General features: G+C 36.4%; 4 protein-coding genes across 19 annotated transcripts in view; 2 read left to right on the forward strand and 2 right to left on the reverse strand.

Annotated features, from left to right (window-relative positions):
- alpha-Man-Ia (alpha-Mannosidase class I a) overlaps window positions 1–7,100 on the forward strand; it is a 60,059-nt gene extending 52,959 nt beyond the window's left edge. For all 6 annotated transcript variants that reach the window (XM_068298394.1, XM_068298392.1, XM_068298395.1 and 3 more), the window contains 5 exons: window positions 3,789–4,401; window positions 4,468–4,692; window positions 4,770–4,908; window positions 4,978–5,239; window positions 5,305–7,100. In XM_068298394.1, the coding sequence (XP_068154495.1) occupies window positions 3,789–4,401; window positions 4,468–4,692; window positions 4,770–4,908; window positions 4,978–5,239; window positions 5,305–5,472 (1,407 nt within the window). In that variant the 3' untranslated portion in view covers window positions 5,473–7,100. The remainder of the gene's footprint in view (window positions 1–3,788; window positions 4,402–4,467; window positions 4,693–4,769; window positions 4,909–4,977; window positions 5,240–5,304) is intronic.
- Window positions 7,101–9,372: 2,272 nt separating this feature from the next.
- Window positions 9,373–10,298, forward strand: LOC137583531 (uncharacterized). The gene has a single exon (XM_068298598.1). The coding sequence runs from the start codon at window positions 9,525–9,527 to the stop codon at window positions 9,765–9,767; it is 243 nt and encodes an 80-aa protein (XP_068154699.1). The 5' UTR covers window positions 9,373–9,524; the 3' UTR covers window positions 9,768–10,298.
- A 2,744-nt stretch (window positions 10,299–13,042) lies between these two features.
- Window positions 13,043–15,093, reverse strand: Cyp28a5 (Cytochrome P450 28a5). Its single transcript, XM_068298283.1, has 5 exons — window positions 14,785–15,093; window positions 14,467–14,713; window positions 14,307–14,411; window positions 13,411–14,230; window positions 13,043–13,347 (listed from the first exon to the last, which is right to left on the reverse strand). Exons 1-5 carry the CDS (start codon window positions 14,970–14,972, stop codon window positions 13,181–13,183), a joined length of 1,527 nt encoding a protein of 508 aa, XP_068154384.1. The 5' UTR covers window positions 14,973–15,093; the 3' UTR covers window positions 13,043–13,180.
- Window positions 15,094–16,509: 1,416 nt separating this feature from the next.
- ATP8B (ATPase phospholipid transporting 8B) overlaps window positions 16,510–18,773 on the reverse strand; it is a 31,484-nt gene continuing 29,220 nt past the window's right edge. For 5 of the 11 annotated variants that reach the window (XM_068298281.1, XM_068298282.1, XM_068298275.1 and 2 more), the window contains one exon: window positions 16,511–18,710. In XM_068298281.1, coding sequence (XP_068154382.1) covers window positions 18,351–18,710 — 360 coding nt within the window. In that variant the 3' untranslated portion in view covers window positions 16,511–18,350. Of the gene's footprint in view, window positions 18,711–18,773 lie in introns of all 11 variants that reach the window. The other 6 variants (XM_068298276.1, XM_068298279.1, XM_068298277.1 and 3 more) reach the window with 3 other exon arrangements.

Here is an 18,773-nt window from a genome sequence, read left to right on the forward strand (position 1 = left end):
ATTAAATGCTGTATTATCAAATGTTTTTGTTTAACTGCTAGTGTTTTATATGTTCATGATGTGAATTACTTAATCTTTGTAGACAAAAGCTTAGTAAATTATCAAATGAAGCTCTAGTTTCCTTATCTGAAGACTCTACAGAAGGTTATCATGTATCGTCTTCATCTTTCTGGTTGTATTTGTATCTGTCGCAGATGAAATTTCATCATCGGTTAGTGATCCTGAAACCGCAAAATCACATCATCCACATGAACATCCTTTTACCTAACACTTAACCAAACACAATAAAGGTTTTTCCAGGGGATTCCAAAAATTCAAAGTGAAACTTTGCAAATTCAATTTGTCGAGTGTTTATAAACAAGTCGGTGATAACTTTGAATTAATTAGAGTTTCGAAATATTCGAAACATTTTGAATTTTGTTAGAATTGAAATTTCTAAATCATTGCCCAGTCTGAGGTGTAGCAACATAAATGGAGTCTCCATTTTCGTTTCTCAACTACTTTTTCAACTAGTTTTCTTGCCATAGAAACGTTAAACATTTGCCCACAAAACAAAAAGGAACGAGATATCCCCCAAAACCAAAATTTTTGGTACAGTCACGTGCTGTTGACGATGTGGGTGGGTGGGTGGTTGGTTGGCTGCTTGTTTGAGTGGTTTAGTGTTGGTGGTGTTGGACGGTATGGCGCAAAATACGCCAGGTATTGGCCACAGTTGCAAAATCAGCCGAAATATTGTCCAACTGAAAGATACATACATATTTGTCGCCACTTCAGCACACTGTGAATTAATTTTGTGTAAATATTGAAAGAGATACACTGCATAGAGAAACTGAAATCGAATCAAAGAGGTTCTTTTGAGACAATCTTACAAAGATTGAAAGTCTGCAAAGGGATATTAATGTGCTAAAATATCCTAGGCAAGTAAACTTGGAGCCTTCTGGCAGAGATTTTCTTCTAAACATATTTGTTAAATAAAGTTTTTGAAACTGTTTGATTTCTGGCAGTGTATGGACATTTATCTGGGGACAAGTTGGATAACAAATATCTGCGACATATGTATGTATATGACGCATGTTTTACCACATTTTTTTTCCTTTTTTATTGCGGAAATGATGTTCAAACACAAGTACACAGATACACACACACACACACTCCGCATATAGAAAACACATTTGTGGACTGCCTCACGTTTTGCGCCACGTTTGCACATTTCAAGGATATAAACTTAATTCGTAATGAAGACGTGAGTAAGTCAACGAGTAAGTGTTTGTAAGGGTAACAGGATGCTGTTGCCTCTTACCCGGGTCCTGCTACCTGCTTGGACCAAAAATATTCAATCAATCAATCAGTCAGTCAGTCAAAACCCATCCAATGTAATTTCCCATTCAAATTAGTAGATCTGAAATGATTTACAGTTCTGTATTTAAATGAGCCAAACATAAATCGTTCATGGAATCATCGTCACCATCATCAATATCGTCACATTATCGACGGCACCTATCCATCCAAGCTGGCTCCTCTTTCTGTTGATGAGGCCTCAAACATTTTGACTTTCGATTCTACACTGAACATCGAGAGTGAGTCCTCTTAATTCCGCAAATTAAACGAAAAAATGCTCTTTAATAGAGCAAAATGAAGAGTAACTTAACGAAGCGGCTTTACCTTGGCCTGCTTTGATTTTGGCTTATGTCAACGAGTTTTTTTTTATTTTTTGTGATTTTTAATTAATTGCAAAGAACAAGAAAAAAAGATGCAAAAGAACTCTTAATATTTGCTCTGCTCCCTTTTCAAGCTCTGTGTTTTTTTTTTTTGGTTTTTTTCAGCGAGCAAACATAAAAAGAAGTCTCGTAATTTCATTTTGCCAAAGAGTTATGCGAAAAGAAACCCAAACCAAATATGCATCCATCACATTGAGTTGGGTCGACACAACTCTGAAATACCATTTAACTAATCGAAATCCAAAGAATCTATGAAATCTTATTTCCATGCTACATTCTCACAGTTTACAAAATGTAATCCATTTTTTGTGACAAAAATGGTTTTTTTTTTTTTTAAATCAATGTACCCAATATACATAACCCACAGGGTTAACAGGGTATAAAAAGTATGCAATGGCAAATTATGTTATGCCAGGCCGCTCACAGCCAACAATTGCTGCTGCGGCAGCTGCTGCTTTTCACGCGCCTCTCTCTGTGTGTGCGTGTGTTTGTGTGTGTATGTGTGTGTTTCTACAAGTAGGAATCCGAAATGGCCAAAAACACTGAGAACCCAAATCAAAGTGATGCCAACTTCTTGGCTTGCATTTAACTAGCCAAAAATGAAAAGAAGCTAACACAATCTATAATCGGCTAAAGTTAGCCGAATACAATTTTTACAATTTCCATTTACAAGTCAAAGTTTTTATATAACTTGTGGTTCTCTATAAATGATATATCCCTATATATTCTATTTATGTTGGGGCCTTTTCCCGAACCCTATTCGATATGAAGTGCAAGCCGCTCTGTTTTCGAACACGCTAATCTCAATTACCAATGAAACGTCAATCATTTGAAACACTTTTGTTTCGCCTACTTTATCATCCTACAGGATTGCCGAGCTTCAGAACTATTTGGGTAAAAATTAGTTTTAGAGTTTGAATGAGTTGAATTGTTTTTAGTTTGGGTTAATAAATTTACTTTTTACACAATTTTAAACAAATACATATGTTAGATCGAATTCAGCTGCCTCCATAGAAGTGGCATAAACATTTTAACTAAAAGATTTCGGAAACCGAGAACAGGTCAATTCCAGTTCGACAGCTGTCATTAGTTTTAGAGAGAGAGAGAGAGTGAGTGAGAACAGGTCTCCAATTTGATTCTGACAAAAATGTTCGGAATCGGAAACGAGAATAGGCTTAATTAACCCAAAATGTTTGAATAACTTAGACAAAGAAGCTAAATTTATAGCCATTTTTGTTGGCTATGCTGCCAGCACTAAAACAAACATGCATGCACATGCACATGCATATGCATCCGGGCTTACACAAATACACGTAAGACAAACATGCAGAGGAGCTTTTAAATTTTTGGTGCCTGGGCTAGAGGCATGGCCATCGCCATCGTCCATTTCATTAACATTTTTTGCGGTTCGTAGGATCTACGTGACTTTTCACGTGAGTCTGTGTCTCTCTCTCTTTCTCTCTCTCTAGGGAGGCCAAAATGTACATATGTATGTATGCAGATAGATGTGTGTGTGTGTGTGTGTGTGATGGTAAAAATTCAATTGAAAAGAATAGCCGAAAGGACTGGCTGGGGCAGCTAAATGCTACATACAGCAGCAGGCAACCAAAAAGAGTCCTTGAAAGTGAGCTGATATATGTATGTAAAGCATGCAATGTCCTAAAACAAGTTATAAAATGTATTTCTAATAAGCCGAACGTTACATAAAACTTGACCAAAATGCAAGAAAGCATGTCTCAGCATGCACAAGTTGGCAGCATTGGACCGTTACTTTACTCTTGGTGCAAGTGAACAAGTCGAAACTTGAACATTTTTAAAGCAAGCTCGCAATATCACTAATACAAAATGTTGTAACCAGGCGGAGAGAGAGTAGATGGAATCCCCCCCAAACATCAATCCTCTTAGTTGCTTAAAAGAACTTTAGCTTTGACAACGATGTAGATACATATGTACATACATACATATGTATGTAAAGGGTCCTTTGGGAATTTGACAAACTTTGTCTCCTTGGGTCAGTGTATCGAATAGAACTCTCTAATTTTGTTGTATGTTTATTTTAATCTTTTGCAGATGATGAAACATGCGTGGCACAATTATAAACTCTATGCTTGGGGCAAAAATGAATTGCGTCCCCTGTCACAACGACCGCATTCCGGTAGTATTTTTGGCTCTTATGATCTGGGTGCCACAATAGTCGATGGACTCGATACTCTTTATATTATGGGTCTGGAACGTGAGTACAGAGAGGGACGTGATTGGATTGAAAGGAAATTCTCGTTGGACAACATAAGCGCCGAATTGAGTGTATTCGAAACGAATATACGATTCGTTGGCGGCATGCTAACCCTATATGCCTTCACCGGGGATCCATTGTATAAGGAAAAGGCTCAGCATATTGCTGATAAGCTATTACCTGCCTTCCAAACGCCCACTGGCATCCCATACGCTCTAGTCAATACCAAAACAGGCATGGCCAAAAACTATGGCTGGGCCTCCGGTGGCAGTTCGATTCTATCCGAATTTGGTACCCTGCATCTGGAATTTGCCTATTTAAGTGATATCACAGGAAATCCACTATATCGCGAACGTGTCCAGACCATACGACAAGTGCTGAAAGAGATCGAGAAACCAAAGGGACTTTATCCCAATTTCCTTAATCCCAAGACCGGCAAATGGGGTCAATGTGAGTACATTTTGAAAAACGAAACAAAAATGAACCAAAATGATTATTGTTTGTATTATTTTCCAGTGCACATGTCCTTGGGCGCTTTGGGTGATAGTTATTATGAATATCTGCTTAAGGCATGGCTGCAATCGGGACAAACCGATGAGGAGGCACGCGAGATGTATGACGAGGCAATGCTTGCCATTATGGACAAAATGGTGAGGACCAGTCCCAATGGCTTGACTTATGTTTCGGATTTGAAATTCGATCGCTTAGAGCATAAAATGGATCATTTGGCATGCTTTTCGGGTAAGCTCCAAGCACATACATATCTCCTCTGATCTAGTTCAATTACATTTGCATACATTATTGAATCTGACTTTTAGGTGGACTTTTTGCATTGGGCGCTGCCACACGACAAAACGAGCATACCGATAAATATATGGAGGTGGGTAAGGGCATAACAAATACCTGTCACGAGAGTTATATCCGAGCACCCACTCAGCTGGGACCCGAAGCCTTTAGGTAAGATTGTAGCTGAAAGAAAAGGATGAAACCTTTAGTAATCTTTGGTGGCTTATCTCCCCAACACAGATTCAGTGATGCAGCCGAGGCACGGGCCCTGAGATCTCAAGAGAAATACTATATACTCAGGCCAGAGACATTTGAAAGTTATTTTGTGCTGTGGCGTCTAACGCACGATCAAAAGTATCGTGATTGGGGTTGGGAGGCCGTTTTGGCTTTAGAGAAGCATTGCCGGACGCCGCATGGTTATTGTGGATTGCGTAATGTCTATCAGCAGGAGCCACAGAAGGACGATGTGCAGCAGAGTTTCTTCCTGGCCGAAACGCTCAAGGTAAGTTTGGATTTCTCATGATTTGTGCCTAGGTATCTAATTTGTCTATCTGTCTATATCTGCAGTATCTGTACTTGCTGTTCTCGGATGATTCCGTACTGCCGTTGGATGAATGGGTCTTCAATACTGAGGCACATCCGTTGCCCATTAAGGGGGCCAATATATATTATCGACAGGCACCAGTAACGTTGCCCGCTGCCGCTGGTGGGGCAGCTGCATCGAATGCCTCGTAAAAGGCTCTTCTTCCTTTAATTGTCTGGATGCTTCTTCTTGTCTTTTTTTCATAGAGGAATGCACTTGAAATCACCTTATATATAAAGATATATTTTTTTTTTTAACTTAGCTTTTAATTAGTTTATAATAAGATAATGTATGACAACTACATAAACTTGTAATCTCTTTCTATGTAACATATTTATACACAACTAAATTAATGTTAGTCTCCATGGATACATAGATATATAAACATAAATATCGGAAGCTATCACTTTAGTTTTAAAATTATTTTTCTTCTCCTCACCCACTGACTTTATCTATTTCCCCTATCTCTTGCTCTTGCTCTTAACTCTCAGCACTGGTCAACTAAAATATATAGTACTATATATACTTATTATATAATATAATGTTTGTCTTTAAACAAGAACAGAAGGATCTTTTAGAAACTAGATAAATCTCTTTTTATGATGTTTCCATTTCAATAACAACAACAACAACAATTCAATTTTATGTACCAGTTATTAATATAATATAGGCACACTCTTGATATTACACAATATATATTGATATACATCTATAGTTATATATATATACATAGAAAATATGTAAACTCAGGTGTTCGAATTATAATTTTTTTTTCGTTTCGTTCCGTTCATAAGACTCCATCTAAATACATCTAACTGATCTAAGCACATCTCAAACTATATCTAATTACAAACACAAAAAAAAAAAAAACACATAAATTTCTATATACTGAGAGCTTTGTTTATTTTATTTTTTTTTTTTTTTTGTTTTGTAAATAATCAATACATATATACATATATGTCTACATAAATATGTATGTATTTCCATATCTATTTATCTATCTTAAACTAGTGACAAAATTAAGGCATAATCTACACATAAATAGTTACAAATTAAGGACAAGATGAAGTTCGGCGATTATGATTAATGTAATTGTTTATTTTGTAGCCTAAATTTATGTGCATCCAAGTATATATATATATATATATATATATATATATATATAAACTAGGGTTTAGCTTACTTAAAACAATAGATGATCAGGATAAAGAAAAAGGAAAGGAGAAACACAATTGTAACGCAAATTACTTTACATAAAAAACAAACAAAAACGAAACGAAAAACATCCGACGAATGGAATCTTAAATGAAATAATATTAAAATATATATACTTACATTTAATTAAATCAAATTAATTGTAGGCAATTGTTAAAGTAAATAAATTTAATTATGAACAGTAACAAACAAGAAAAAGGGAAAAAAGAAAAGCGCAGTTAGAGAGATCAAAAAAGAGCAAAGTAATTTTATTTAAACCGAATAATAACAAAATTTGCATTAATTTTTGGCAACACTGCGAAAAGTGATTAACAAAAAAAAAAAAAGAAAAAAACAACAGCAACAACAAAGAAATATTATTTAAACAATACATTATGTTTTAGGTTTTTTTTTTTTGTTTTTTTTTTTTTAATAATAATAAAAATTTTACTTGATATTAGAATGATAATTAAAATAGAAACGAGAAGAAACATTTAAATCGTAAAGAGAGAAAGAGAAAAAACAGAGAGCAGAAATTGTATTGGATTATTTCATAAGTTTAATAAAAGTCTAAATGATTAACTTATTTAAAGAATTGTCTACTTTCGATTAAATATGTTGGTGGCCTTCAAAAATGTGAAATTAATGAAAATCATTTGTTAATTCATCTTAACTTTTCGTTCAGATTTTCACAGACTCATTGAGCTTTGACTGCTTTTAAAACTGTCGTTACTCTAAGTGTTCCTTAATGAGTACTTATGAACATATATTCGAATAATTTGATTGAATTTTTGTAAACTTTAAACAAATGAATGAATGACTAAATCATTGAACAACCAGGTATATCCTGTATGTTTACAGTGCTTTGAATACCCATACACTTAAAGAGATCGGGAAATCTGACTGTTTAAAGTATTTTGCGTATTCATAAGAACTGTGAAGGATGTTTAATAGCACATACTAAGCTACTGGAACAAAGATCCCAATTGGTGCATAGACTTTCTCCTTTTGGAACAATATTATTGAATCTTGAAGGACATTGAAGATTGTATTATTCCATTTCATTTAGCATCTTACTGCCAAAGCCAGGACACAATTATGAATCCTATTTACAACAAGATCAATTGTCTATCATTGTATTGAATGTTCTAATGAATGAGTTCGATAACTGACCTAGTCTATTTGATTTATTTTAGGACTGAATGTCTTAAATATCGTTTAGAATATCCTTTTATACGTACCTCTAAGGACAGTGGCTCAGTAGAATGACTCAAATAACAACTTGTATCTTATAGGATGAAATCCTTAGTCCAAACTATAATACAATTGTTCTTAAGTTCGAGTACCGCCGTAGATGGCATTTTCATCGGGGACAATGAAAAGGATTGTAGATTGAAATGTGTACAAGGATATACAAATGATTTCAAAAGAAAAAAAAGGTTGCCGTTTCTATTATTTCTTCCAACACTGTACCTTAATTTGAAAAAAACTAGAGATCTGCCTTAATTAAAGATACTTATCAAATTGAAACATTTATTCATTGAATTTGATCAATAACAACAAACTTCTAAGTAAATAACACCCAGCAAATGTGTTGATCTGTGTATTTCCATATATATATAGTCTTTTAGTTTTCAGTTTTCATCTCCATGTCAATTAATTACAACGTTGCGTATTCTTAATAAAGAAACTTGCACAAAGACTTCAATGACGCTGACAAGAATACGCAATTTGAGAAAGGTTAACAACATTTCGCGAATCCCCTGCCCTAAGAAAATCCATTCAGTGGCGAACCCGGAAAGTGGAAGAGAACAAAGTCCGACTCCAAAAGCACGAGACCAGACGAGAATGAATAAATGTGCATACACACCTATGTATGTACATACATATATACATACATACATATGTATGTATATGTAACTATACATAAGTGCAGCAAACAAAGCATAAACCTTTAAAACAGAGCAAATTGCATGGCGGCGTCCACCACCGCCGAATACAACTACCCAACCACCCACTCATCCGATCAGAGTTTAGCACTCCCAATCAGACACACAAAGGCGAGCGTCGTCTATAAACAGAGAAACAACAACGACGAGAGAGAGACACACACAAAGAGCGAGAACCAGATAGCGGGAGAAAGAGAAGTTCCCAGACCCGGTCTTTCCTTCGCTCTCTCCGTCTCTCTCTCCCACTATCTTGGCCTCTCTGGCTCTTTCTGTTAGCTAGACGACGAGCCCGCCAACCATCCAGTCAGACCAGACCTCAGTTGAACCGGCTGTTTCTTTGTGTGTGTGTGTGTCTGTCTCTATATATGCGACTACTTTTATACTCTTATGGATTCCACTTTTGCAGAAATCACATGAAAGGAACTGCCTTGAATTTTTAAATAATTTTTAAGCTTTTGCTTAACATTTATTCAAAATCAATTCATTCGAAAAAAGAAGTTACGAATTGGAGCATCCTGGAAATCGATTTAGGAATTTCTTATCTTCTCATCTGTAAATCCACCTGGTGGAATATGGACCACAGTCATGGCCAAATTACTAGGTGCGAGACTGAGCAATTCGAAAAATCCTTCTTTAAAGGCAACACCAGGTGAAGACAAGGTTTTAAAGAATTTTACAAATATTTTATTAATAATTAAAGTTTCTCAGATTCCACTTTTCTGGGTCCCATCCTGTTTTGCATTTGCAGGGCATCTGAAGATCGACTTTAAGTTTTTTGTTCTCGTTTCAACGTTTTTATGTTTTGGTTTTTTTTGTTATTTGTTGTTGTGCTGTATCTACGTGTGTGACGGTGTGTGTGTGTGTGTGTGTGTGTGTGCGTGTGTGTTGACGTTGTTGGCGTCGCTTCTAGCAAGCAGCACAGTTGCCTTCAAAACGTTGAGCAAAGCGGCAGCAACTTCATTCTTGGATATATTTACTTAACGTGCTTGTGTAAAGTGAATTGAATTGAGTTGAAATTTTGTTTTTTGTGTTCAAGTCAAGTCAAGTCTGATAAGTGCAATATGCCGTTTCCCATTCATCCGCCCAAGCAAATGCCATGCCCCCATTGGCAGCATTTTCCCATTAGTCCAGTGGACAGCAAGCCAAATCCATTCGATAGCATCGGTGGAGCTGCATCGGCAGCAGCTGCGGCAACAACAACAACCAACAATGGCCACGAGAAGCCGCCAGAGCCCGTGTCCTATAGCTATTGTCTGCAATGCAAGGCAACTGCTGGCCCCACCAATGGATCGGCTAAAAATTAGCATCTTGCTGCAACCTACATATATGTATACATAGATGCAAGCAAAAAGGTGTTGGTCACCTTCAGCGTTTGACATTAGAGCAACCAAACTCCCGCCCACCCGGCCACACAGCCACCCCGCCACTCATACGCCCCTTTTCACCTTCAGCTTGTTTAGCCCGTCATCCACTTACTTGAAACATTCTCAATGTGACACTGGACGCTGAAGAAGCACTGCTCCCCATTTCTAATCTCTCAAGTGGTCAACGATTTGGGAATCACGCAAAGCAAATTGCAAACAATTTTTCACATGTTTTGGTTATATATTTTAGTCAAACAGATGTTTTAATATTTGTACATTTTATAATTTTTAATATTTGTTGTTTTTTTTTTTTTTTGCCTAAACTAAGACTTATTTTATAAGAGCTAAAGACTACAGAAATCATACATCACAGATATATATATATGAACAATATATAGTAAACTACATATAAATGTATAATTGTTTTTAATAAGACGCACAAATAAAACGCACAACGCATTTAAGAAACGAGTTCTAGATACATTGACACACACACACACTCAGTCATACACACATACAGATACAGATACGGCATACAGTCAAACATTTATGGTTTTTGGGTTTCAGATGTTTTGGTTTTTGAATTTTGTTTGGCCTGCTGATCGTAAGCATACACTGTGTGTATGTCTGTGTGTTGGTGTGTGTGTTTATAATGTTTCTTTTTTATCAATTTCTCAAGGTCAAGCCAACAGGCCAGCTAGACAAACAAAACCAACGAAAACTCAACGAGATAAGCCCAGTTGGCAGACGAAATTCGAACTCGAATTCAAGTTCGAATTCTCTTTGAATATTCTAGCATATTCAAATCAAATAAAAAGCGAATCTTGCCTTTCATGCACATCTAGACTGCAATTTATATATGTATGTATGTATGTAGACACACATATGTACATATGCATACTATATATAGGTTTATCGCGTGATGAACAGCCGGCCGAGTTTTGCGAATGCGTGCATACATATATGTATATATGTACATAAAAGAAAGTGAAACTACGACTACATGTTACCCTGCAATCTACATATGTAAGTACTCAATCTTCTTGAGAGTGGTCGGATTAACTAATATTTCTTTTGGGTAGAGGTAAGAGTTCCATAGTTCTACACATTCTATTAGATGGGAGACTTCTTCAAATCAAAATCTTATAGTCTCCTCTAAATTCAATTTGATATGGGGATAAATAAAATAAATGAAATAAAGGGTATTCCAACTTGAAAAGTGATTGAGCTATATGGAATTTGCTCAATGGGAAGTAGTGGGTCTAATAAGATGGATTTTAAAATATAGGTACAACAAAATTATACGATATAAGGTGTTATTTGTCTAACGATCGGTGTGTGTAGATATATATCTTTGAAAGAATCGTTCCCTGATTTCACTTTTATGTAATTCTTGCCAACAAATTTGAACGTCACTGTATCTTATAATATGGATTATTGTCCCTTTGGCAGTTGTGAGACATTTATAAAACCATATCAACAATTTATAAGAAGATTGTAATTCATTCTTTTTATACATATTGTATTACGATCCTATGTATAGAGACAATTACATTCTAAAATTACGGCAAATCTGAATATATAATGTATCTAAAAGGTTTTTTTCGTCTCTTTGGATATTTGTATAGCATACATTTCGGCGTAGTGACTGCAAATGCTAAACCTAATATTCATTCAACTCATTTAGTCTTAGACTTAGGGTTTGCTTATACCCCCCACATTATAGGGTAGAAACTATAAGTCAAACAAGTGGCACCTTATGTACATAAATGTAAAGTGTTTTATTTGTATTTGCTCTCACCTTTCCCGATGGGCTCCATCCCTTCGGTTTGCACCAATTTTGAATATTGAACCTGCAAATTTGCTATTGACGTCGACACAATTCATACAAATTTTAGGCATAACGCAATTCGGCATTCAACTAATTAATAATTTACTACGAGCATTTTATTTCTGTTCACTCTTATCATATCACAAAGATTCTGTTGAGGCAACGTGCCCCCCAATTCCACACACACACTCACATATGTGTGTACATTTATTCATTTGCCATAACTTGAGATAGGACCAATGCGACCAGGTATGATAACGCTTGTATTTTATACCCTGCATTAATTGTGCTAAGATATTCCAGAAAAACTGTTACTTTTCTAAACGACTTACAGCAGAGGGCACGAATCTATAACAACTTTCAGGATTCTTGCTTAAATGTTAAATCAAGTAATTAAGCCAAAGAGTTGTTGTGCTTACCAATTAAAGGTTATCTGTTAATAACAATATTCAGATAAAAAAATAAGTGAGAATTTTCTTTTAATCCTAATGTAGTTTTGAAACTAAGTTAGCTCAGGGTATTTGTGGTCTAACGTCTATTAGAAGACAACTTTCCAATGTGAAACATGAATAAAAATCCGTAAAGGCGATTCAAAAAGACAAGGTTTTTCTTGCACCCATAGGGTGAAATGGTATATGAAAGTCGCCAAAATGTTTGTAACCGGCAGAAAGATCAGGATCAACAGCCGAGTCGATCTAGCCATGTCCGTCAGTCCGACCATCCGTTCGTATGTGCGCCTAGTTCTCGGAGACTATAAGAGCTAGAGTCAACAAATTTGGTAATTTGAAGAAACCGCCAAAACTTGAGTTTAATGTCATTTTAAAATACACTATGCATCTGGAGGATCTCAATGTTGAAAGTGGATACCCCAGAGTTGAATACCCCGTATCCATATTTGTGGCCAAATAGTCGGTTAACTTGGCTTAGCTTGTGTATGTATGGACTAGCTCATTATCAAACTCTTTAGAACTGTTTTTAATGCACAATTTTTGCGCTTCTAAATGTGTTTCTAAGAACTGATTTGCCTTACAGATTAATTTTATAATATGAAAAATGGGACCGAATAATCGATAATTTTCATGATTCTTCAATCGTGATTAATCATTTGTTTGAAAAATCGATAAATGATGTTTATTTGCCATCCATCTATTCAATGTTTTCCGACTAATCGTTTTCTGGTTAGCGATATTTTACTTTGATTATGAGTATAATCGTCTAATTGCAGTAGGTATCTATGAATAATTTAGCCCAAAATGAGCCGACACTTGTTTTGACTAATGAATGTTAATGTTAAGTCTTGATTTGATTTGACAGTTGACAGACTTGTTGATTATACATGAATGATCAGAGCAGTTCTCTAATGGAACATAAAATAATAGCATACTTTTAGGATGACGTAGAAATTGTCTTTTATTTGCTGACGAACATAAAGTTAGGTTGTAGAAAAGATCCATATATATATGTATGTATATATCTATTTGTGTTTCTGTAGCTGTTGAGATATCGTTGAAAACATTGTTGATTATTTAAGCGCCTCGAAGTCCAACCATATGCCTCCTTGGAGGCTAGTTATTATTCCTGTGGGTTCAAATAGATTATCTGTGCGTGTTTTTGGATTCGGTCGAAATTTGAATTTGGTTACTATCTCAACGGCAGCTGCCTTGATCTGGGTAAGGGCGAAACGCATGCCTGGAAAGAGCGAATGAATTTTTGTTCATTTACCGAATCAATGAATGTTTTGGGTCAACTTACCAATGCAAATGCGAGGACCATCGCCAAAGCTCATTAGGGCGCAACGCTCCCGTAAATCTTTGGCTGCATCTGGCTGCATGAAGCGTTCTGGCTGAAATTCTTGTGCCTGGGGATAGAGCTCTTCATCGGTGTTGAAGCAATAGTGTGGGACCACGACAACGGTTCCCTTCTCCACGATGAAATTGGGTCCATCCTTGTTGGGCAGTTCAATCTGTTCGGTGCACAATTTATTTGACATGGCGGCAGGTGGAGACAGACGTATAGTCTCCTGTATGCAGGCTTCCAAGTAAGGTAGTTCCGGTATTTTGTCAAATTCAATGAAGTCCTTGCCGTTCTTCAAATTCTCATTGATCTCCTTTCGCAAACGTTCCTGCTTGTCGGGATTTCTGGCCAGTTGCAGTAACAGAAGCGAGAGCACTGAGGCCGTGGTCTCAAAACCATCCAACAAGAAGGTCATCGTATAAGCCAGCAGACTACGAGTGTCCAGATTCCTCTTTTCGGCCAGTTGGAGTATGTAGTCTAAGAAGTCGACACGCTCGAATTGCTTACCCATGGCTAACTGAGCCTTTCGAGCATCCACAGCATTTTTCATTAGATCGACAAAGAATTCCTCCACACGTTTGGGCACGAATCGCAAACGGATCAGATGACGAAGCGAGGGGAAATTACTCAGCATTATGAAGTAGAAAATAAGTGACCAACTTTGTCCAAAAAGATCCTTGATGTGACCCATAATTGGCGTTGGCTTATCAGTGAAACTCTCCGCCTTGAGTCCAAGCACACAATCTGTGACCATTTCGGAGGTGAAACAAAGACTCATCTAGGCAGCAAGAGAGAGGGAGAAAGAGAAGGACAATTCACATATGTGCGATTGACATTCGACTGCCACTACTTACATCCTTGGCATTGATGCCCTCGGAGGCTCCTAGACGTATTTGCTTGACCAGCCAATCGCTGAGCTTTTGGCACACCTGATTCGTAACCGGATACACAGTTTTGATCTAAAACAGCACAGAGCATTAGCTTATTCCCAAGTTGATCCACTGTTAGACCTACCCGACTCATGGTCAAACCGGGTGTGACATCAGCCCGCCTCTGCTTCCACTTTTCGCCCGTCAATGAGAACGGATTGTTGGCGAATATGAAGTCCGATTTCTCATCAATGAAACTGGCCACTTCATTATCATGGAAGGACTTGAAGTCGGAGACAAAGACACGACGTGCCAATTGTGGACTGATGACCAACAGCTGAGGATTCCTTCCAGAAAATATGCCCACAGCATCGTATTTACTCTTGTATTTGCTGCAAATGCGAGAAAAAGCCTCCATACATTTACGATACCTTCAGTCAATCGCGTTTCACAGGCTACCTACCGATATATATCATCCAGATCGTAGATCGCATGACGCTTCATTGTGTACAAATTATCATAATTCCCGGTGAACACATTTGGTTTGGGTCCTGGCACTCGCCTCTGGCGCCAATATTGATGATGCCAGGTGAGCATCACATAAATGAGACCGACCACCAGAAGGCCCAAGGCCAAAGTAATGAGCAGCATTTTGTTGTTTGTTTAGTTTTGGTTTTTTTTTTCCGGATTTGATTAATAATTTATATTTCTATAAATAATCAAAAGAACGATCTGTACGCTTCGAATGCGGCAAAGCTTCTGTGGGATGTCCACAACAATTGCGCGCTATTTGTAGATGTTTGCCCGAACCGGTCTCTAGTTTTAGGGTGGAGCTTTCGTTTAGCCACTCATATATGTAGATATAGATACACATGTGTACATATATATGTATAAACATACATACCTATTAAGCTAGTACGTATATTAGCACATCTGATAAGACCTTATCACCTGTGTCGCACCATGCAGGGTGCAGCTCTAAAGCATCATTTGAGAACTAATTTCAAATGTATTTCGATTTAATGGATTCCATTTGTCTAATTTCACCATGATATGAGACAATGAGAGAGAATCGACCATATCAATTGGGAGAATGATAGAAAATCAGCAAGAATAAACAATAACAAAATGAAACTCAATTGATGTTAATAAAAAACTATATACTTAGATATATGTATATATGTATGTGTGTATATAAAGCGAGGGTTGAAAATTAAATGACTGCATTTGTTGTTCAATCTATTTTGTTTTTGCTTTGTTTTGTTTTCATCTTTGGTTTTGTGGGCGATGCTCAATGAATATTAAAGTCTAATGCCCCTCACTCCGATCATCATCATCCAGCATATATATATGAGAGCTTTGGCCTAAGTAATGAATGAAAATTCAAATGTATTCAACTTTGTATACCCTTTTCAAGTGATCTATGTATTTCTCAGCTAAATGTGTTTGGCATAGTTAGATTGTCAATCGATTGTCTATATTCCAATATAGAACTTTTTCGTTTCTAACTGAAACTTACAGGTTTTTAAATGAAACAAACACACAGACCATGGACCAATAAAGTTATCGATCCAACAAGAGTCTGAACATTTCGTTCTCTGATATCTGATATTAGGAGATTGATTCGAGAGACCAAAAACTGCATCCAAAGCATTCTTTTTCCAATTGGCCACAAATTGAATTCTTAGGTCAAATTATCAACCTTCCTTAGGGTCCAGAGGTGTAGAGTCAACTTATGAAATTTCATATTTTATCGTCCTTTGCATCAAAATTCACAAATTATATGAAGGATGTGTGTTTAGAGTCATAACATGTTGCCTGATTCAAATACTCTTGATAGCAAAGTGCATAGACTTTAGTTTGTAAGCGTATCTAATTATAGTGTATATAATAACATATAATCTTTGTCCACTTACCTTTCTTACAATTTCATGATGGAAAACAAATGTTGCTACAGCAAAACAGAAACAAATAAATTCGTTTTCTTATCAGCTTGTTTAATATTTGATAAGAACCAATCTATTAAAAGTTGATTGTAAATAAATGAAATTTCAAAATTTTTATTCATGAATAAAATTGTTGCCATTCACTTTTGTAATCAATTTTCAATTTAATTGCTTAAATCTGTTAGATTTACAAGAAAGTAGAAAAAAAACCACAACAAAATAAAGAAATAGAAAAATGTTTTTTTTTTTTTTTTTTTTTTTGAAATCGATTTAAAAGTAGACCTAAATATTTTATTTTAAATTTCACTTAATATTTCAACAATTTTTTTTGTTTTGTTTTGTCTTATTTGTCATGCAAAAATATGTTGTAATTTTTTGTTTTGTGTTTTTTTTTTTTTTTTTTTTTTGTGTAATTTTTAATCCTTTGTTTTTGTGTTTGTAATTCTAGTTCTAAAGCCATGACTCCAGTTAATTTTCTTTCTCTAAAGTAAATTTCTGCCAATTGCATTTAATCACTTAAACTCCCCTCCTTCCCTACAAGTACATATACTAACCCGCCACAACCCGCTAAAGCTCTAACTAATACTCCATCTCCTTCACTATCTCTGTTGGTCGATTTGTATCGAACCCATTAAAATATAATATTAACAAAGCATATGAAATGATTAATAATTGTTGGAAAATGTTGCTAAAGTTTAACTCGCATCATTGTCGGGTATAATATTGTGAACAGAGAGGCCCAAAAGAAGACAAAGCAAAGGGACACAGGATCTCAGGATCTCTTTGCTCTAGGTTCTAAAATCGACATACTACATTCTAGCCGTAATCTAACTCTAGATATACCTATAATATATAGAGCGCTAGTTAGGAACACAAAAGTGTGGGCGTATCTGTGTGTGTGTGTGTGTCTGAGTGTGTGAGATATAGTATACAGCTATGGACAGTTGAAGCATTAAGCACTATAACTAAGTGCATAGGTGACACTTTTTGAGTCGTAGACTTGGAATACGCACAACTAAGCCTGGGGCTTGCATCCTTTGAGTTGCTCGTGTGCGTCTCCTTGGCCCACAGACTCACTATTTAGCGATCCTGGCACATTAACTAGCCTAGCATTATAGTTTGCATGTAACTTAGGACTATAACTAGTAGGTATCATTATACTTTCATTATCTATCGTTGTTCCTCGTCGTATTGGCCTGATTTCGTTTACGTTTAAAACAAAAAAAAATATATATATATTAAAATTTCCTTTTTTTTTAACACACAGCACAACATTTAACATTTAAGTACACTTGGATAGTTTTCCTTTTGATTTCTTTCTTTTCTTTTTTTTTTAGATGTAAAGCGGTGGAGAGGGAAAAAAGTTGAGTATAGAAGGAGGGTGGGGAGGGGAGGAGGGGCAATGCCTAAATGCAGTTTTAAAATTGTAACGAAATTCATCGAATAGCTTTGAGTTTGTTTGCCGGTTGAGAATTCGCAAGATTGTCGAACACAGATTGTGTGCGGAGGGGAGTAGAGTGTGTGGGGGTGGGGGGGGGAGAAGAGGGTTTCGTTGAAAAAAAAAACAAAGTACTTCTAAGGATATACTAATTATCATGTCTTTTTTTTGTGGACTCTCTTTTCCGTCCATCTCTCTGATTAAATTCTTTGAAAACCGCATTTAAAAACTTAACAAATAAATCACATACAAATCAGATAGAAAAAAAAAAACAAATCTAAAACAATAATTAGCTAAAAGAATAACCCAAAAGTATTTCAAGACGACTTAAGACTAAAAGACTTAGACTAAAGGATTAAACACGTTCTTGGTCGGGCATTGGGAAACGGATGGACAACTTCTCTTAATAATACTTGTGAAATTATGCTTTCTTCTTGTTCTGGAAGGGGGCGGGGTCCGAGGGCATTCACACACACGCACAAGCACTCCCACACAGTCACACACATTCACTCACACTTATACAAATACATCTATATAGGTATATAAAATGTATAGCTTAATATTAAGACTCATTCTGAAGCCGCTTCAAAATCTTTGAAAGTTTCATTTTTTGGTGTTGAATTTTTGTTTTGTTTTTTTTGTTTTTTATAAATTAATCGTATCCAGATCTTGGCAAGGAGCTCGGGGACTTAGATCACTGCTGCCACCACTGCCACGTACTGTTTCACCAGTGGCACGTCGATCACCACCACCCAATCCGCCATTGGGTCCACCATTCAGTTCCCCGCCCGTGATATCCGCCATCGATGAATGATTCTGATTTGTGTTGCTATTGTTGTTGTTGTGGTGGTTGGCTGTGGGTTTGGTGCTGCTGGTGTTGTTGCCCTCGCTGACATTGTTGTGCAAGGCTTGGGTCTTCTTTGTGCCCAATCCGAGTGGGAAAGCAAAATCCTGCGGCAATTTATGCATTATCTTGCCCGAAGTAATAAGACGACCAAAGCCCTCCTGCAAACCATAAAAAGAAGAATCAAATGGATTAACTAATCGCCCTTGGATATAGATAAGTTC

Source organism: Drosophila tropicalis, unplaced genomic scaffold (assembly GCF_018151085.1).
Source record: "Drosophila tropicalis isolate 14030-0801.00 unplaced genomic scaffold, ASM1815108v1 contig_867, whole genome shotgun sequence".
NCBI lineage: Eukaryota > Metazoa > Arthropoda > Insecta > Diptera > Drosophilidae > Drosophila > Drosophila tropicalis.